This window comes from Lichenostomus cassidix, chromosome 4, assembly GCF_008360975.1.
Source record: "Lichenostomus cassidix isolate B80296 chromosome 4, HeHo_3.0, whole genome shotgun sequence".
NCBI classification, from domain to species: Eukaryota; Metazoa; Chordata; class Aves; order Passeriformes; family Meliphagidae; genus Lichenostomus; species Lichenostomus cassidix.
The window spans coordinates 14730231-14751379 of record NC_139484.1 but is presented as its reverse complement, the minus strand read 5'-3'; the positions used below and the strand labels follow the sequence as shown (position 1 = coordinate 14751379).

The 21149-nt window shown below is 41.5% G+C and overlaps 1 protein-coding gene and 1 long non-coding RNA gene across 6 annotated transcripts in view; one reads left to right on the top strand and one right to left on the bottom strand.

The window, feature by feature from the left end:
• Positions 1-17495, top strand: part of LOC146437927 (melanopsin-like) — a 47696-nt gene extending 30201 nt beyond the window's left edge. For all 5 annotated transcript variants that reach the window (XM_085057995.1, XM_085057997.1, XM_085057998.1 and 2 more), the window contains 7 exons: positions 263-466; positions 894-1065; positions 2873-3028; positions 4086-4193; positions 9562-9736; positions 10511-10660; positions 13960-17495. In XM_085057995.1, the coding sequence (XP_084914121.1) occupies positions 263-466; positions 894-1065; positions 2873-3028; positions 4086-4193; positions 9562-9736; positions 10511-10660; positions 13960-14346 (1352 nt within the window). In that variant the 3' untranslated portion in view covers positions 14347-17495. The remainder of the gene's footprint in view (positions 1-262; positions 467-893; positions 1066-2872; positions 3029-4085; positions 4194-9561; positions 9737-10510; positions 10661-13959) is intronic.
• Positions 15669-18176, bottom strand: LOC146437926 (uncharacterized). The gene is made up of 3 exons (XR_014851593.1): positions 18057-18176; positions 17673-17791; positions 15669-15761 (listed from the first exon to the last, which is right to left on the bottom strand). It is a non-coding gene; the product is annotated as an uncharacterized LOC146437926 (long non-coding RNA).
• Positions 18177-21149: the final 2973 nt, after the last annotated feature.

Sequence of the window (21149 nt, the reverse complement as noted above, 5' to 3'; positions counted from 1 at the left end):
GCAGTTTTCCATTGACAAAAGGTTCCCAGTTACAGCCTGCAGTGAAGTAGGACTTGTTTAAATACACGTATTTGGAGTTTATTTATATTTGTGTTTTTCTAATAAACGTTTAATAACTATGAAAATGTGAGGCTAAGAAAATGCTTCTATTAAGAGTGAAGTTCTGAGCCAGGAAAAAAATGGGAGATTTATTATGATGGGCTCTGAGAAAAAACATGCCTCTTTCCAAGAAAACCCCTGACATTGCCATTTTCTTCTTCAGGCTGCAACTTGTATGCTTTCTGCGGGGCTCTCTTTGGAATCACCTCGATGATGACTCTGCTGGCTATCTCTGTCGATCGCTACCTGGTGATCACGAAGCCCCTGCAGTCCATCCAGTGGACTTCCAAGAGACGCACCATGCAGGTCATCGCCGTCGTGTGGCTCTACTCACTGGGATGGAGCGTGGCTCCACTCCTCGGCTGGAGTATGTTGTCTGCTCTCCCTCTCCTAGCATTCCCATAAGTGGTCTTTTTAGTCTTGATTGGGGTATAAAAACTTGAGTGTTCTTCTCAGTTCTTGGATGGGTGCCCAGCCACCACCTGACAGTTTGCTGTTGTATCACACATCTGTGCCTATGGCACTGCAGAAACCTCTTCCCCCTTACACCCAGGATGCATTCAAGCAGAACAATCTGCAGATGGAGTATTAGGTGTGTACCTGAGAGTTCTGCAGGTACAGAACCTCCTTTCCATGTGGGCATTCACTTCTCAGACCACATATATAATTTGGCTGGCACATCTCCTTAAGACTGTGGATACAGGACAGGGTTTATTTTAAGGGCTTAGTGGTTGGATCAGTAGCTGTGGTAACGTTGGGTGTATGTGTGAATAATGTCTTCATGTATTCCACAGGTTCCTATGTGCCTGAGGGCTTAATGATATCGTGTACATGGGACTATGTAACCTATTCCCCTGCAAACAGAAGTTACACCATGATTTTATGCTGCTGCGTGTTTTTTATTCCCCTGGTAATAATATTCCATTGCTATTTATCCATGTTCCTGGCCATAAGACGTACTGGCAGGTAAGCAATGTAGCTGAGAGAAGTATCCCTTCTCTTGTAGTGGAAGATTTTCTCAATTTCTTTATCTGCAGAAAAATCTGAATCAAAAATTAGTCTGAATTGAAGTTGGAACTGTAGTGGCAGGTCGTTACCAGCTGTAACAGGAGAAATATTTTTTGCTGATTTAAAAGCTAGAATGGATGTATGAATTTCAGAGTAGAAAAAGTATCTAATGGTTCTAATCTTATTCCACTCTAGTAATAGTACATCAGATTACTCAATTAGATTGAGTTATTTGTATTTCAGATTTTTACTGCAATAAACAAGGTCCATGTGTATTCCAGCAGTTTTCAGCCCAAGGGATAATGAAAACCATGTAGTGATGGCGGCATCATCTGCCTTTGAGCAGCTCTGTAAACATAACTGTCCTCATATTTTTTGACAGTTTTATTTAAGACAGGCATCCCAAAAACCATCATGCTTCACTCAAGCTTCATAACTACATGCACAATATCTGACTATGATTGCTCTGATTTTTTTCCCCCAAAAAAAATTTTGGTCTATATTTGAAATTAAAAATCAGCAGGGTATTGGATCTGTAAAGTAACATCATTCTATCAGTTATTTTCTGCTAATGAGCACATGGCTTATCTTTGGTCTGATCCAACACCAGCTGATGCTGTGAGTCCTTGCTGCTGCTCAAATGTATCATTCATTCTGATGGCTATTCTCTGCTCCTCCCTGCAGGCACTTGTTGAAATCATTTGGTTTCGTAAGTCTAAACTCCACTTTTGTAAGCACGTTCATCTGTATGCCTAAACTGAAGTTCTTTCTGAACTCTATTTTCTGGCCTTTGTCTTGGTTTTCACTATGCTTGGTGTATGTATACTTGACATCAAGCAAAGGAATGTATCCTTAAAATAACAGTGTCTTGTACACTATTGAAGCACAGTGGAGTTTTCCATGCCTTTTGCAAAGCCATGCTGGATGGAACTTTGAGCAACCTGGTCTAGTTGAGGGTGTCCATGGTCATGGCAGGGATGCTGGAACCAGATGATCTTTAAGCTCCCTTCCAAGCCAGGCTGTTCTGTGATTCTATTCTACATTTACAGTGCACCAGCAGGGAGTTTGTTACCCTACTGGCTGGTAATTGATATCTTCAGCCTGAAATGTATCTCCATTTAACAACACTGATATGTAAAAATTGTTATTTCTATGCTAAAGTATATAAAATTCTTAATCATATAAAACTTGAAATGTGAGGTGTTTGGTGTGAGAATTCAGTTTTCTATGACAAAAATATTAGGACTGCCTGTTGTACTTCCCCTGAAAATACTCTTTAATAAATAAATCCCCAGAGAAGTAAAAATGTCCTTGCAAGTGTTTGGGACAGGTTTCTCAAAGCTGTCAGGGTATTCAAGCATGTGTTACCTCATGAACTTGAATTTCTGCAAGCTGTTCCTCTCTTGAAAAGGAAAAGACATAAGACTTGATTTTTGCATCCAGCTTGCTCCACTTCTAAGAGCAATGGTGGGCAAGAGATACCAATTTCTGTATCTTTGAAACCTGAAGCCCTCCTTGTGTTAGGCATAAGGACACAGCAGTCCTGTCCTGCAGTCTCAGAGGTTCCCAGAGGTTCAGTCTCACAGGCAAAACCTTGAAACCACATTAATTACCTTCTAGAATTTTTAAATATCAGAGGATAAAATAAGAGTTAGAGCAGGGAAATATGAAATTTACTTCATTTTGCATATTGCTGAGAATGCAGTAGAGATGTTGCTTTTTCACTGTCCTGCTCAAGTATCTGTATTTCTTTTCCCCCTCACAGAGATGTTCAAAAGCTGGGGTCCTGCAGCCGGAAATCCTACCTCTCTCAGTCCATGAAGAATGAGTGGAAGCTGGCAAAAATTGCTTTTGTGGTCATCATTGTGTTTGTCTTGTCCTGGTCTCCATACGCTTGTGTCACCTTGATTGCCTGGGCGGGGTAAGTGGAAAAGTAATTCAAACAGCAGGGGTTATGCAAATATGATATTAGTACTGCCACCCACATGAGGCAGAGCTCCTTTTTGAGAGTTTTAAATAATTAATACTTCAGAGGTGATACTTCATTCTTCACTATATCCTTGTGAATAAAGCCAGAAGAGGGATTATTTGTCAATAGATTTTAAAACTACTATGGCGTTTTAATCTTAATTTTTGGTATGCGATGTTTTCTCTCCCACATGATGCTTTCTTTGGATAAATTGGAGGAGTTACCTCTCTTATCTCCTAATACCATTGTCTCGAGAAGTTTCCTCTGTACACTGCTGTCTCCTCCACCCATTCTCCACTCCAAAGGAACCTGGTGTCTTGTAATGCATGTTCTGCTTTTCAAGGCCAGGGTGGATGGGGCTTGAGCAACCTCATCTAGTGAAAGGCATCCTTGACCATGGCAGAGAGGTTGGGCTAGATGATCTTTAAAGGTGTCTTCCAACCCAAACTATTCTATGATGTTAACTGTGCTTATCCTGCGCTGACATTGATCACACCTGACTGACTGTGGGAGTTTAAAGTCAAAAGACAAATCCTGGTTTCAGACCACTTCCAGTCCTCTCTTTCTTCTGCAGTGTTTGGAACTGAGTCACTAACACATGTTGTTGTGCAGTGTAGATGCTGCTGCTGAAAGGCTTTTAGGTTTGATTCTGTTTTCTGTCACCATTCACTTTTCCCAAATGGCCACAACAGGGGTTCTTTTGTTGCAGTTTTGGGGGGATTTTGTCGGTTTTGGAAACAGGGGAGGTGATTCTTTGTGTTCCTAGTCATTCTGAAATTACTTGCTGTATGTCTTTGATCTTCTCTAAATGAATGAAACCAATTACATGCTGTCAAATTCAAGACTTTCATCTGAGCAAATAATTCACTTGAATAAATCAGCTTTTGAGGGGTATTTATTATAAAAAGATAACAGCACCAACCCAGTTAAAAGGAGTAATACGTTTTAGTAATATAGTATCCATGTTATCCATGGCATAGCTGTGTGTAATGTTTTTGCTTTGTTTTAGTCGAGGCAACACCCTAACACCATATTCCAAATCTGTGCCAGCAGTTATTGCCAAAGCTTCTGCAATCTACAACCCCATCATATATGCAATAATTCACCCAAGATACAGGTATAGTAAATATATAGGTATGTGTATAACTGTACATGCAAATGTGGATCTTTTACAAGGAGCAAACTTCCCTCATTCCTTCAGCCTCACCCCATGCAGTGCCTGTTCTGTGCTGACCATCCCATGATGGGCTCTGGGTGGTCAGACCCAGCTGGTTCATGGCAGCCCAGACTGCACATGGAGCTCCAGATGTGGCCTCAGGAGTGGCCAAAAGAGAACAGTCCCTCCCTTCACATTTCCTCTCCCTCACAGCCCTGCTCTGCCCTGTGGAGCTGCACAACACCGTGACTGACAGGAGGAGGAGGTGATGCTCAGGGTCATCTTTCATCATATTAGGGACAGCCACTACAGAGCAGTCTCCAGATAAAAGGTCCCAACAAGCAAGGCTCAAAAAATCACATCCTCACCAATTTAAGAATCTATATATGCATGTGTTCAAGGTTTGGTTTTCTGAAGCATTTTTTAATCAAAAATTTTGAAGCATTGGCAGCGAAAAATACTTTTTTTTATAAAGGGGATATACTTGTAACAGAGCTGCTATTCAGCATACCTGTTGAAATTTTTGCAAGTCTTTGAAAGTTACCACAAAGTGATGCTGTGTATAAAGTTCTGAGAAAACACAGGGATGCCACGGTGGTAAATGTGATAAACTTATAATACCACTAGATGGCAGGGTTAGTCGTTGGTATGAGGCTTGTGTCACCCAAGAGGTGGAAAATCTGGTGAGTTCCATAGTCTGACAACTCGGACGTGGGAGCAGGAAATTGAGTTTATCGTTTTGGATGTCTGATGCATGACAGTGTTGTAACAAAAGTGAAGGTTCCTTAAAAGGCTGGTAGAGATACACCCAGAAAGGGTGAAAACATACAATCATGGAATGGTTTGGGTTGAAAGGGACCTTAAGTATCATCTTGTTCCATCTCCCTGCCGTGAGCAGGGACACCATCCACAAGACCAGGTTCCTCAAAGCCCTTTCTAACCTGCCCTTGAACACTTCTAGGGGTGGGACATCCATATTCTTTGGGCAACGTGTTCCAGTGCCTCACCAGCATCACAGTAAATTATTTCTTTTTAATATCCAATCTAAACATTGCCTTTTTCATTTCAAAGCCATTCCCCCTTGTCCTATCTGTACATGCCCTAGTGAAAAGTACCTCTTCAGCTTTCCTGTAGCCCTCATTTAGGTACTGGAAGGTGCTGTAAGGTCTGCTCAGAGCCTTCTCTTCTCCTGGCTGAACAGCCCAAGTCTCTCAGTCTGTCTGCAGAGGAGAGGTGCTCCACCCCTTTGGTTATCTCCGTGGCCTCCTCTGGACTTGCTGCTACAGGTCCATGTCCTTTCTGTGCTGGGACCCCAGAGCTGATGAGCACTGCAGGTGGGGTCTCAGCAGAGCAGAGCAGAGGGGCAGAATCCTCTCCCTGCTGGCTACGTTGCTTTGGATGATCCCAGGATGTGTTTGGCTTTCTGTAGACTGAGTGCACATGGCAGGGTCATGTCCAGCCTCTCATTCCCCAGCACCCCCAAGTCCTTCTGGGCAGGGCTGCTCTCAATCCATTCACTGCCCAGACTGGGTTTGTACTTGGGATTGCCCTGACCCACAGGTAGCGCCTTGCACTTGGCCTTGTCAAACTTCCTGAGGTTCATGTGGTCCCACCTCTCCAGCCTGTGCAGGTCCCTCTGGGTGACATCCCTTCTCTCCAGCATGTCAACCACACAGCTTGGTGTCATCAGCAAACTTGCTGAGGGTGCTCTTGTTCGAACTCTCCATGTCAGTGACAGAGATACTGAACAGGGCTGCTCCCAGCACTGACCCCTGAGGACACCACTTGTACTGAGCTCCACCTGGACACTGAGCCGTTGACCACAGCTCTTTGAGTGCAACCATCCAGGCAATGCCTTACCCATCAAGTGGTTCATCTGTCAAATCTATGTTTCTCCAGTTAGAGATGTACTTTGTTTGAAAATGTCTATCATAACTAGCACCTTTTTGCATCCTCCAAAAACCATCCAAGTTTTTCGAAGCCTGCAGAGCACTTTAGTTGAGAGTAGGATAATGCCTACTTTCTGATGGTTTGCAGAAGTTAATTAGAAATTTTGCACAGCTGGCTGATGTGTTTAGGTCCCATTATTTCTTTCTGAACCAAAGTTACTATGTTCAGTTTTTTATTTTTGCAAGTAACAGGTTGCTCAGAGAAGCTGTGGATGCTTCCCTGGAAGTATTCAAGGTCAGGTTAGATAGGGCTTTGAGCAATCTGGTCTAATGGAAGGTGTCCCTGCCCATGGCATCAGACTTGGAACTAGATGGTCTTTAAGATTCCTTCCAACTCAAACCATTCTGTGACTCTGTGACAGTAAACTGCTTCAGTCAGTCTTTTTGCTATCAGCATCAGTTTTTTAAGACTGTTAAGAAAAAGGCTGAAGTCCACAATAAGATTGCAGACATTTTATTAGTAAGTATCTTGTTTTATTTTTCCCTGCTTTCTAGTTTGTATTTCTAGACATATCCACAGGAGAAGTTTTTATGGGCTTGCTGTGAAGACATTTCATACACTTGGGAGCCATCCAGTCAGAAAAACAAACAATGTTGAATCCCTTGTGATGAATCAAGAATGCAGTTTCAAAACTGAAAGAATCCCTACAGTACACCAATAATTCAGTTGGTAAAAATATGTTGGCAGAACCAATTTTGCTTAAACAGTGAATAATGAATATATATGTTAAGATTATTGTTTCTGGATAATTTCCAAATCTTCTAATTATTCACATTATGCCTTGAAAGTAATTTATCGAAGCACAGATAAATGGGCCAGTCTGTTCAGGCCAAAGGGTTAAGGGTTTGAGCAGGGAATAATTTGTCATTTTATATTGGAACTACTGAACCAAATTAAATCTAAGTTATTTTCCAAATCTTTGTAGAAAGAGGCATCTAGAAATCAGGATCTAAAGAGTTCAAACCAGGCTCAAACTAGTAATACACTAGCAAAGCAAGATGCTTTTTTGCACAGGGAATTCCTGACACTGCATCTTAATTTCCCAAGAAAACAAACAACCCTTTTTTGGGGTTTCCTTACCTCAAAGAATGGAGGAAAAAAGTACATTATAGTGAATGTAACTGAAAATGTAACAGTGACCTTTGTGCTAGCACTTGGCTTCTGAGAACTGATCTGAGAATTTGTTATATTCCTCCTCAGCCACCCATCCCCCTGCCCAGCCATTCCCCACTAGTATAAAGGAGAAAAACACCTCTCCCTAATAGGTCTCACAGAAAGTAACAAATTTAAGTGAGGAATGTACTCAAAGTTTTAATTCGTGAAATGCTCTTTTGTGGGGAAGAAGGCTTTCCCATCTTTAAAAACTTGTATGTTGACTCTATGTTCCACAATTACTCTTAATACATTGCTGTGTTAGAGTTATTGCAGAAACTCCCTTAGATTTTGGAAGTTTTAGGTTTTGTAATCATTCTTTCATAGCAGAAAGGGAAATTCTGCATCTCTATGTTTCCAACTGGCTCCCAAGTGAAGCACAATTATACAAAAATTATTGGTTCAAAACTGCTACATCATAAATAATGAATAATCATAAATAACTTTGACTTGCAGCATTTTCTCAAAAAGGTGCTTGCAATTACTATATATTTTACTTTAGGTGACTCTTTTATTTCACACTGTAGAAAGATCATTAAATAAGTACCAAGTACCTCAGTTTATGCCTATTTTGTATTTCACACATACAATATTAAAACTCCTTTCAAAATCTGTATTTTCATCCCAACCAGCAAAATGTCCTTCAGTAGTCCTCCCAAATATTAGTAAAATAGAAACTCTGGTCCCTCGAGACATTCATAAATGTGCATGTTTTCCTTGAAAATTCACCATCAGACATTTATTTCCTGAATCTCCAGCATTAGGAGACCTCTGCACCAAATCCCACTTAATAAATGGGATGGTGTGTTTTACACTAACTTGAAGTTGTCAGAGGGAAGTAGTTGAGCTTGTCAGCTGGGGAAAAAAGCTGGCAGCTGCTTTTCAGCACCAGACTGAGGGCTTCAACTTGAAATTTGTAGGGGCTTGATGTTTTCTCATGTCCTGTAAACCCTTTCTCAGGACTTTTTATTTTGTGCACAACATTAACTATCTTTCTTTTATCCTGCACCATGTGAGGAGCCTTCTGCCTTCTGTCCCAGGCAGCTCAGTGGGCTCTGCCAGGTCACCAGCAGGCATATTGGCAGGGTCAGGAATGATGGTGCAGGCAGCTCTTTTCAGTCCTTGTCTCCAGAGTAGACACAGAGCTGCTGTTCACTTGCCTTTGAAGCAGAGAGGAAGGAGATGCAGAAATACTCTGAGTGGTGATGATGCCAAATATTGAGGTGTGGTGGTGGATTTTTTTTTTTTATTACAAGCCAGTGATCTCATTTGATGATCCCAGAATCATGTCTCTGAAATTTTAACCTATGTGATCTTTCGTGAGAATAGAAATGATGATTTTAAATGTACTGGTTATTCAACAGAGCTGGTAACTATATAAGCAAAAGATTTACAATATACATGTGCTTGACTTGCATCTCAGTGTAAAGTCAATGTAGTGACATCCTCCACCAGTCCATAGTCCCCTGCATCCGTTCCTTGCCACATGCCATGTTGCTGCCTCACTTCTTGACTTGTTCATTTAGCTTTATGCCACTATTAGCTTTATCTGTTGGGCTGAAATAATGGATTTGGAAGTTCTGGGGAGGTGTTATAATAAGTGAAGCATTCTGACTAGCACTGCCCTTTGAGGAGCAAGGCCAGCTGGCATTGCACAGGGGAGCCTCTTGGACACTTCTGCGCCATGCAGGGCCAGGGTTGGGGTCAAGAGAAATAGACTCACACAACCATGACTGAGATTATTATTTACTGAATAAGGCAAATTTGGGATCCAGACCATCCTTCACATCTATGTTTGTACAGTGTTAATTTTCAATTCGAGTTTGCAGTAGCTGCCATGATACAAATAAGTAACAACACGTGATTCTTCTGGCCCTCTTCCTCTTCTCTATTTTCTACTCATTCTGTGCCTTTACACATTGAAGGTCGTTGTACCAACTAGCCTGAAATTCTTCTGGGTTAACATTTTAAATTTATCATAAGCAATCATGCTCTCAGAGATATTTTCAATTCTTACCACTTACCCATGCAGCTCTTCTGTATGTGTTTTGACACAGCTGTTATTTTCCTTTCAGCTATACCATGCTGTTTGCATGTAATCTTTAAGACTCCCTTAATCGCTGTGTTGAGATGATGGAAAGAGATGATATTTTCACCACATGCATTTCAAAGCCCTGTCTTCAGTGTGATAGGTTTGGCTTGTTTTTCTTCTCACATTTTCCTTCAGAAAAACCATCCACAAAGCTGTTCCCTGCTTGAGGTTCCTGATACGAATATCGAAGAATGACCTGCTGAGGGGATCCATAAATGAGTCATCATTCAGGACCTCTCTCTCCAGCCACCACTCTCTTGCTGGCAGGACCAAGAGCACTTGTGTTTCCTCCATTTCTGCTGGAGAAGCTGTAAGTCCTTTCTTGTTTCCATGAAGGAAAGGGAGTATAACATTTCTCAGACTCCCAAAATAAGCAACTCTATAAATACATGTTGAAAATTAGAGAATAGAAAAAGGAAGGAGGAGAATGTAGCTAAATTTTTTGCGTCATGTGATGTAATTTCTGCAAAGCTGGGAGCTCATGCATGATGATTTATGATCAGAGAAAGAATTCAGGCCAGCATATCTGTGTGGTTCTGATGCCTAATGGGATCAAGGATGTTCAGGTTAAGTCTTTAATGTGAATTAAAAAGAGCCATTGTAAGGCACTCCCTGTGTCACCAACTACTGGCTATTATTAGGTATCTGACTGGGCTGGAGGACAAGAAAACAATATTCCATCCAAAGTCCATGTCCATGGTTTTGTATCAGCTAGTGTTCATACACAATGCCACAAGACATATTGAACAGATTGATTGTACTTGTTCCCATCTTTAGAATTCAGATGCTCTGTAGGTATAAGTATAGCATAAGCAATGAGATAAAAAGGGTGAAAAAGATCCTGGTGAAAAGAGATTCAATAATTTTATATTATTTTGGGGTCTTTTTTGGTCAGCAGAATAGTCCAGGTTAAGTGACAAGACTGAAAATAAAGCCTCTCCCCAGGGGAGTTTTGTGTGTGAGACCTGTGTGAGAACAGCTTTAGTTTTCTGTGAATGTGCATGGGTTTTGCGAGAGTTTGAGAACTTCCAAGAATTTGCAAAAGGATGCAACTGTCTGAAATCCTTCATCAATTTGTTTTTAGACCTGGAGCAATGTAGAGCTTGACCCTGTAGAGCCAGCTCATGAGAAACTGAAGCCTCGCCGAAGTCATTCTTTCTCCACAAGTGTGAGACAAGAGAAGAGAGACCTGCTCCCAAAGACCTGCAGCTGCGATGCAGCCACTGCCGAAAAGGTATGGAGAAAAGTCAGCTGAGGGCTCTCCATTTTAGTGCCAATCTTGCTGCAGTATCATCAGACTGTCATCTCTGCAATGATAATTCAGCTTGTATGCCCATCTGTTTCATCTGTAGGCTTTATTTATACTGATTCCAACATCCTCTTCCTCCTTGCTGCTATTTCTTTTATTTCTTTTTTCTTCTTTTTTTTTGGCGTGTGTGTGACAAATGAGAATGCCAGTAATGCCGTCTTAACTTTTTTCACTGATATTTGCCCGCTTTTGGAAAGCCAGCTCCACTTACAGCTCTGAAGCTGCATTAAAGCATAGTCAATAGCATCAAATGGAAGAAGATGAGTTCTTTGCCTCTTTGCCTGTTTATCTACCCCAGCTTTGGTTCCTTCCATCATGGCCCTTGTGTCCATACTGTGGCAGACTCCTTTTGTTATAAAGTCAAGTCTGCAAGACAGAGTTTGACAAGATAGAAGCCACCCTTTTCCTTCTTTTCAGTGTACATTAAAATGTTTTATTTTTGTTGAGGGGGAAGACGAGAAAGAAACTCCCATTTCTCCCTAAGGGTGGGAGAGTCTGGCAGCTGCCACCCTTCCCTCACTGAAAGAGGCGACGGTGAGTACTCAGCGCATCTTTTGTGGATGCATCACCCTCATTGCCCAAACCACTGAGGTCTGGCATCCTGCTGTTGAGGAGTACCCCATTCCCTGATGGGAGCCGTAGGTCACACATGAGTCAGCTGCTGCCAGATTGTAACACCAGTTTCCAAGCAGGTACTTCTGTGGCTGGCACAGTGTCAGGCACAAACCAATGCTGCATTTTCAGGAAAAGACAGACATGGCTTACAATCCCCTGTCTGTGGCTGGACTAAGCAGCGCCCACTTTTTTGATGGAGGCATCCTTTGATGGGGTTACTCTAGTGTGTGTAGACAAACACCCACACCTTGGGCAGCCACAGCATCTGCTTCTGCCCCCTGTGCTCCCTTCCAGATCTGATGGTAGTTGTCTAGAGCCATAATAGTTTAAAACAGGAACTGCTTTGAAATTTCCAGCCACCCAATGACCCCATTCCTGCATGCCTCTGTCCTATCTTCTTTCTTGTGTGTCATTAAGATCAAGTCCAGAGAATCCTTGTTCTTTTGCTGTAACTGTTGTGAACAGTAATGGCAGAAAAACAATGGCTTCAAATGTGGTGTCAGGCAACATGGGCTCAAATCTACTGCTCAATTCTGCTGCCTGCTGTCAGCAGCCAGGTGTGTCCAGGGTTGTAGGCAAGTGGCAAAGGCAGGATATTGTCTCCAGGTTCTGAAGAATTGCTGTCAGTCTCCCAAGGAAGGAGAAGGGAAGTAAATCTTAGGTGGTCTGCATAAACTGTTCAGTAATAAAATAAATATAACTGTATCTGGAATTTAGCAACTGTGTAACCCACAAGAAGGCTCAAGTGCTATACTTTGCCTTTGAAAGACATCTCTTTAATTACTTTGATAAATAACCCTTGAGACTTTCAGTGGTGTTCACTGAGATAGGAGTTCATTTGCATTGAATGTTCAAAGCCTCATTTGCTTTTCTTAGTATTTTCAGCAGATATTCCTCTGTGGTGTGAAGGTCCTTTGTGTATCCATTGCAGCTAAATGCAGTGTGCCACTGTTAATACTATCAGAAAAAATACTTATTTGTCAAGCTCAGTTAGAATGTTATCCAATGAGACCACCCATTTATCCTCAACCCCACCCTTGTAATTAACCCTAAAGAAACCCTAATGAATTTTTTTATATTTGTTTTAAGGTTTTAACAGCATTACTGGGTTGTCTATGACTGAATTCCAATTAAAGCACTTCCAAAGACACTCAGTTATGGAAAAGCCAGTCAGTGTCACAGGCTTGGTGCTTTCCAGAGCACAAAAATGCATGGAACTGTTTTCTGTGCTGCCACAAAGATACGATTCAGCCCCATGACTTACTTTAGTTAGTTAGGATAGTGACCAACTTGATGTAGACTGACACCTGGAAACTTGACATGGAAGTGAAGAGGCCTTTCTAGAAGTATTAAAACAGAGGTTTGGACACTTAATTTGAAAGGAGAGTGGTCAAATATCCTCTCTGCATCCAGGTTTTGTTTCAAGGGATGAAAATTATGAAAAAATCTTATAAGTGGGTATTCTGCCCACTGATCAATATCCAAAAGGAATCTAGCCTTCTGTTACAGTGAAAACAGCACTGAAACATGGAGGAGAGTGGCTTTGGAGTTGGGTTTTTTCATTCTATTATTATCTTTAATAGGGAAGAATGGACTTTCCTTCTCTGTCACATTGATTTAAACACCTTTTTTAGCACATTGTGCTTCCCTCCACTTGGTAGGCAGAGCGGCTGGAGAAATCATTATCAGTAGGAATTGGTGAATGATTCCTGCTTGTGCAGTAGAATTACACAAAACTATGGAAATTCACATAGTAATGAAGTAAAAACTGCATTTTACTTTAAATGTTGTTTTTCCCTAGAAAGGAGGGACTTCCAACATATCTCTGACACAGTGATTTTATCACCTTAATTGTAATTTTTAAAGGAAGCCAAAACTGATCACTTATGCCTTCCCTTGCCAGTGTATTTAAATATTAACTGACACTTTCAAAGCTTGCATAGTTTACTCTGGATTTGCATACTGTGCACAAGACTTACAGAAAGAACATAGGGTAGTTGCCCTCTGAGCCAAGTTAGAAAGCAGAATTCTCTCAAAATAGGCAGATAAGAATTGTTAGCAAAGTGGATGTTTAATTGCTTCTTTCTTGGAGGAAGCACTTTCCAATGTGTGAATGCAAGGCCACGGACTTACCACAGCCATTTGGGGAGAGACAGAGATTGTCACAAGGTTGACAAAACTTTAGAAAAATAAAGAATGAAGTGTACTTAAGTCTTACCTGAGATGTCTTCCATGAGAAGAAAGAGAAGTGCAATTATCTAGTACCCTGATACCCTGAGATGTGTTAAAAATGGAATAATACCTTTATTTAACGATTAAATAAGTCAGATATAGGAATGAGCTTTTGTTTTCCTCTTCTTTTTCTTTTTTTTTTTTCTCTTTTTGGTCTCTGCTGATATTTGAGTATGTTTTCTTTTGCTTCATTTAACATCCTGCTTTCCAAGCAGTACATGTTAGAACATCATGATTTCCCCTCAAGTTAATGATTCAAGTGTTTAGAAAATCGGCCTGGTGGCTCAGATATTAACTAGTGGCAATGAATATTTCAAATACAGATGTCCACAGCTGTATGGTGTCTGACAGTGCTAAAACTTATGTCTTCACTCCAGGTTTCTCTCTCCTCCAGCTGTTTGGAGGAGGTGCTTGGGCAGCCAGTCCTACCCAGTCCCTCTGCTGCACTTGTGACCAGCTCCCTGAGAGCAACTTCTTTGCCTGTTGGATTGGATAGCAGCAGTGTCAGCAGAGGAGACTCAAGTACTTCCCATATGGCAACTCAAGGAAGTCAAGTGAACGGAGTTCGGGATTCTATCATTAGCAGCACAGTCCCTCGCATCATCATCATTCCTACCTCAGAGACCAATCTATTTCAGGAGCAACTGGAAGAGGAAGAGACTGAATTATTCCACTTTCATGACAAAAAGGGCAATCTGCTGGACTTGGAAGGGCTTAGCTCATCCATGGAGTTCCTTGAAGCTGTTGAGAAATTTCTATCATAATTTTGTCAAGAGAAAACTTTCCGGTAATTATTTTCTTGGCATCTTCTCCACTTAATTATACCAAATAACTGAAGCCTTGTAGGTTAGATCATCAGATTTTTTTGGTATGTTTATATGGTAGTCACTAGGCAGCCTTCAGATTTATCTTTGTCCAAAGCAGCTCAGGCATGGAAACAGGCTTTCTTTCAGATTGTGCAGCAGGAAATGAGCAGTGGAAGATCTGGCAGCATGATCGAGTGGCATTGGTCAAGTAAGGCCTCCTGCTTCGTGAGGCCCTGATTTGTTGCCACTGGCAGGGGTGCAAGCAGAAGGGAGAATGACTGCCTGAAAGCAGGCTCAGCTGCTGAATGTTTCTGCTATCTGCACATGAAACAGCATTCCTATTTTGGCAGCTCTGTTCTGGACAGTGATGGGAAGCACCCCAAGACCAGAGCTTCCACCAGCCCCAGCAGTAAGGCAGATGGCAACATGACCTCAACTATAGTTTAATCAAATTATTTTCAGCATTGTTTTTTAAATAGGCAGCTTGCTAAATGTAAAGAAAGAAACTGGTAGTTTTTCAGCAGGAAGTGACTGCTTCCCAACTTCCAGTTCTCTGAAGTTTAGTGGTAGAAATCTGGATTTTACCTCAGCATTAGCATGGTCATCTAATGTTGATGCAAGTTGCTATATGCTAAAACATACACTACTGTAGAAGCATTCAGAGTACTTCAGAGTTACAGTCCTGATTAAACATGTATAGACACTAATGAGTCTGTGGTTGAAAGAGTGAATGTTCACAACTGGCTTGACAAGTCATTGACAAAAATAAAGCCTTGCTTGCTGTATATCACTTGTCTGTTCAGGGGAGATTCTTCTCATCTCCTCTAAAATGAACCAGCAGATGTCTTTTACAGGTCACTTACCAGAGGCCTTCAAAGTGGGTGAAACATCAGCTTGGGGAGAAAACTGCACAGTACTGTGGTGGTTGCTACAGGATCTGCATTCACAGTATTATCTGTGGTTACTAATTGTGCTCATTTTATCTGTACTTCATATTATGGCTCAGGCTCACAAGACCCTCCTAGCATTTTATTCCTAACTGCATTCTTCCTTTTATTACTCATTTTGCCATTTCTCCATGGCTTCCCTTTCAGTCTGTGATTTTTAAACACAGACAACAGGTTGAACTACATTGTTCTTCACCTTATATCAATATGTATTAGCAGAAAGCAGGTGCTCCTCTGGATATAATACTGCAAATATTTGGTCCAGTGAGACTAATTGTGTTCAGATATTCAACAAGAGAGTGAGAGTTTATGTTCATAGTCTCAGTTTATTTCCTTGGCTGTATCCTAGATTGTGCAGAGACCTCTGAGAGAATTTCCAGGTTTTGTGTATGCGCTGGCTGAACTCGGGAAGTAATTTCTCTTTGCCTGTTTTTGTGATGCAAAAAACATATGGAAAGCATAGAAATGTTTTTAATTACTTTTTTTATTACAAAAGAAGATATCATAAATGTTGTTTGCAACAAGCTAGACAGGAACAAAACTAAAGAACAAATTAAAACCCAAAGCAGTGGAGGAATGAGAAGAATGCCTCCAAACTTGCACACCCAGGCTCTGCAAGGTGCCAGCACAGCAGACCTTTGAGAGGACTGAGACACTTGCTTTTGATATAGACTGTACAATTTTTAGGAAAAGAAAAAATAAAAAAAGCACTGGTGGGGTTACAGAGGCGATTGCTGAGACAGGCTGCCTAATGCAATGCTAACACTATTCATGCTGTTATTATTTGAGGTGCCCTGCTGCCTAGAGACCCTCATACTTCCTTACCATAGAAAGCAGGAAGGAAATTGGTGGTGGGGCTGCCTCATGCATATTGCTGCCTGTGTGTAGCCCTGGTGTGTGGTGCTGGGGGACCAAGGCTCAGCTGGGGCAGCACCAGGCTGTGGTTCCTGCAGCCAGGCTGCCAAAGCCTGGGCCCACTGCGTGCTGAGTTTTCTGACAGGGCCAGGAATCATGCCAAGGTCATCTGCAATCAGCTCAGCAATTCCAAGGGCAATTCCTCCATTTGAGGACTGGCACAGTGAGCAGACAGTGCAGGACAGCTGATGGGGACAGGGACGTGCTCACTTGCAGTTCCACAGTGCCAGGTTTTCATCCACTGCATAGTTTTGGCCACAATGAGTAATCAAATATTAATTATTTGTTCTGTTCATGAAAAATGGGACAGGCTTAGTCCTAGGCTAAACATACTATCCTGCCCTCTTGGATTCTTGTCCTTTTTTTGCTGAACCTGCCCTCTCTGTTTTTTTTTTTTTTTTACACCAACTGTGCAGTCAGTGACCTTACTTCTTCTTGCACTTAATATCCTCAGCTGCTATATCTCCTTTTTTCTTGAGCCAAATGTTAGGAAGCAAATGTTCTTTCAAGGCTTCCAAGTGGTAGACCTGACTTTTACTATTGTAATTACTCCAAATAACAATAGAAAATGCATTTGGTGTTTCATGTTATAAAAACATGCCTTGGAGTAGATTTTGCACTCAAATTGTGTCAGACTTATACTGGTAAGACTGTCGTCAGGGTATTGCCATAGGTTTTGGCAGGATGAAAAAAGGAAGACCTGAAGTCATAGTCAACAAATTCCTCCATATCTGAAGTTTTGCATTCTACTTGTTAGCCTACAAGAAGACTTTCCAGTGATCTCTTGCGTGTGTTTGGTACTATTACTGTGCTGGTACTGTGAACATGTCTCAGAAAATTAGCAGGCTTGAGGTATGTGCAAAAAATGTTTCACTTTGATACTGTTAATGTCAAACACTGTTAGTACCATTGCTCCTGAAGCTACTGTCAAGATTACTGCTTATTTAAACTGATGCAGGCTAAAATACCAAGTGGAATAGTGGTAGAGAGATAAAACATAAAGTTGTGTGAAATGTCAGGTAGACTTACTGCAGTCACTGTGAGACTTTTGCAGAAACATTGGTCACAGAGTAAATGAGTCTCAAATTGACTACCACAATGCAGAAAAATTTTGCAAGCTTCTCTGTTGCCACATTAGTATAGATGGCACATAAAAATGTACACTGCTAACTATTGCTTCCCGTTTCACAAAGAATGTATTGGTTCACTCAAAAGGAATAAAAAATTCTTAGGAGTTAAACTGAATTATCCAGTGTTTTTTTCTTATTTAATCATTCCTTTTGGAGCCAGGAGGAGGAATAAAAAAGTTGAGTCAAGACTTTTGAAACCTGTGCTCTGATCCTCTTAATAGAAAGGTACATATATATATATGACTTTTTTTTTCAAGTCATTTAGTCTGCTCACGTGCAACCAAGCACTTACCTACTTGAGTGCAGAATATCCAAATTTGCATTTCACTGACTTGGTAGAACCTGAAGTTGCTCAGCTACTTTTGAAATACAATGACTTTAACTGGGATGTCAGGTATCAGATGAACACAACTGAAAAAAAATTAGCTAAAATCAATACATCAAAACTCTGACAGCAGACTTTGATCTTTGTCCTAAATCTGAATGAAAGTAAATGAGTAATTGTTTCTTTCTGCTAAATCTCTGTATAGCACAATTATAGGATATGTTCCAGTTTTCATGAGTAACAGAAAATCCAGAGCACAAGTGTAAACATTTCCTTTTATCATGGACAATGGACTTTTTAATAATTAAATCAATAGTTAGATAAAGTTTTCAAATAAGAAAATTTGCTTACTTGAATCTTAATGAATCTTGCAGCTTTGGACTGGTGTGAAACATGACCTAATACCACATTCTTCCAGAAAGCTCATTCAGTTCCCAGATGTCCATCCATTTCCCTCCTTTCAGGAGAAACACCTGAACAAGAAATTATGTTGTGATGTGCAAAAATTGGAAAATACTGGGAGGTAAATACCCTTTTAAAAATATTCCTTGCTTTCCCCTCACCCCTTGGTTTGCACAAACCCTTGGTTTCTTGGGGTTTTTTTTTGTTGTTGTTGTTACATCTGCTCTTTACTGTTTCTCTGTGCAGATTATCCTTCATATTTTCTGTCTGGTTCTTTCACAAATAAATGAAAGCAATGGAAGTTAGTGGGGAGATGGAAACTTGGGTGTGTATTATGCAGTGGACTCCCTTCTCACATAGGAATAATCAAACCTGCCCACAGTGCTTGGGTTCAGTAAGTGCATGGACCAGGTAACTGCAGGATGAAACTTGACAACTTGGAAGGAGCCAAGATGCATCTCCTGGGTCATCTTAACACAACCTGATGATTAGTTCTTGCTTTGCACCTCATCCATAGCCTCAGTCTGTAATCAGTGTTCTGTCTGCACCTTGAACCGACAAGTGTTCAGGTAAAAGTTTGGTGCTGGGATGCCTTTGCTGTAGCTGTCACTTTTAGCCATGCAGTAACACACACTGTGGCTTACTGAGAGGGCAAATGTCTGTCCATATATTTTACTTGCTTTATGGTGTGTCTGGGTTGCACTCTGGTTTTACTTGTTAGTGCTGCAGGTTGTAGTAGGACATGAAAAGCTAACTGCAAAATGTCAAAGTCAGGTGTAAATCCACTGTTACTGATTCTCCCCTGAGCCAGCACGAGGAGATGACTGTGTGCCAGCAATCCTAGTGCCAATATTTCATGGTAAAAACTCCTGAGAGAAAATTCCTGTAGGTGACAGTGTGTTATAAAACATACTGACATTTTTTACTCTGAAACATTTTTCCTATATATTTGTAGTTACCTATCCCGTAGGCATTTTTAATTAAAAGGTCAGGTGCATTCTTCACCTCACAGCAATGCTCCAGAAGACCCTTGTCATCCCCAGGACCTTGTTCTGGACGGAATCAGCCAAAGGCATAGGCAATAACAGGTGAGGAGAGGGGCTGCTGCCATTACCAGTGGTGCATGGTCCTTAGGGTGATGCATCTCAGCCCTTCCCCTCCGTGCCACGGAGCAGATCTGTTCCCTGGAACAGCCAGAGGTGTGCTAGTGGGTACCCTATGAACATGGAATTGTCCAGACATTTATAGGGAACTCAGTGTGGGTGGATTTTCATGGGGACAGCAGAAGATGTCTCCCTAGAGTTCCTCCTTGCCAAATTTCTGGTTCCTTTCCACTGCAAGCAGGTGGCAAATCTCTTCAAAGGAGCAGATGGATGTATTTAACATTAACAACTAATTTTCCACAGGCATATTCTTGGAAACAAATGATCCCTATTTCCTGAGATGGACGAAAAAAATCCAGCCCAGAGCAGACTACAAGTGTGGAAAATCTGAAACTGAGCGCGTTTAAGTTCGGTAAATGCAAAGCAAATGAAAACAGCAGCTTAGAGTGGAAACTCTTGATCCATCAGAAGCAACAAAATGGCCAATTCTGTGACTGTCTGGGCACCAGCATGTGGAGAAAACGGGGATGAAAAGTTTCTCTTACGAGAGCAAACTTCATTCCCCTTGTTAAAACCCAGCAGAAAAAGACCTAGGGGGATATGACTACTCTCTTTACACGTCTGGGATGAATAGGACGTTCAAGTGAAGTGTCAGTGTCAGCCATCAGAGGCCAGTCTCAGACACTGATTGCTCCACTAGAACAAAAATAAATTCCTTAAAAGTGCAAATACCCACAGAAACAAATCCTGCTATTAAAAGTCTTGAGATCACTTACTTGCTGGTGGTTTTGAACAGGCTGATGTTTTGAGTCTCAACACACATGTGACTGTCAGGAGAGTGCACAAAGCAGGCGTCCTGCTGAAGAAATGCAGTAAATTTCCTGACAATGCACAGCCATTGAGCAAGAAACTGCTGCTGATTTGCTGAGGAGGAAAATTGCCAAGAGACCAGTAGGATCTCTGTTATCCTTTTTGTAAACTTTAGTGGAAAAATTGCCTGTCCCCTAAGGTATTTTGTAATGTGGAAATAACTTGAACTTCAGCTGCCTGGCAGGGCTGAACCTGTGTGTGCTGTATTTCCCTCCTTGCTGTCATGCTACCTAAAAGCCACACACTTTTCTGGGGGTGGGAGCTGAGGTGGTATGGCCTTTTCCTCCTGGCACCAAATTGTCTTCCCAATCACAGTATAGCTTAAAACTTTATTTTGCTGCATCAGAGCCCAGCAGCAAGTGTTGAACTCCTTGACAGGCCCCTGGGGCTCTCTCCTTGTCCCCCTAGGCTTTAGTCTGCCAGATGTGCTGGTCTGCAATGCCAAGAGAAATGGGCAAGTGAAAAAAGACTCCATGGTTTTTCAAGGTTTTACTATCTTGCCTATTTTGGGAGTGGCTGAGGGTTTTTTTTCTTTATTTTTTTTCCTCTCTTCTTTTTTTTCTCATGGAAGCCTTGGCATTCATCACTTCTGGCATAAGATGCTTACTGAGAAGGCCTTTGGTTTTGTGCTGGTCTGGATTTATTTTCCCCATGCGATGATTTTTCCTGGAGCAGCTTCTGAGCAGTGCTGAGGGTGCCTGGCAGATGGTCCTTCACGACTGCGTTTTCCTGCCATACTCTGCTGCTGCTGATGCACCAAGACATATGCTTTTGGGTGAAGCTCTTCCTCTCCAGGAATTAAAAACTAAAATTTCCAGAGGAGAAACTCCCATGGCATGTTTCTGTTTTGACTGAGGTGCTGTTTCCAAACTTGTGTGAGGGTAGGTTTTAACCACCCCGCAAAGCCTGATGGTTTGAGTCTCTCTTCCTCACATGCCTCTGTTTCAGAAAAGGTTGTGCACTTCTGGAACATCACTGCTGTTAAAATACTCAAAACTCTTACACCACAGGCTACAGAAAAATCAGCAGTTTCACCAACCCAAGCTAAAAAGGGGACAAAATCAGTCTG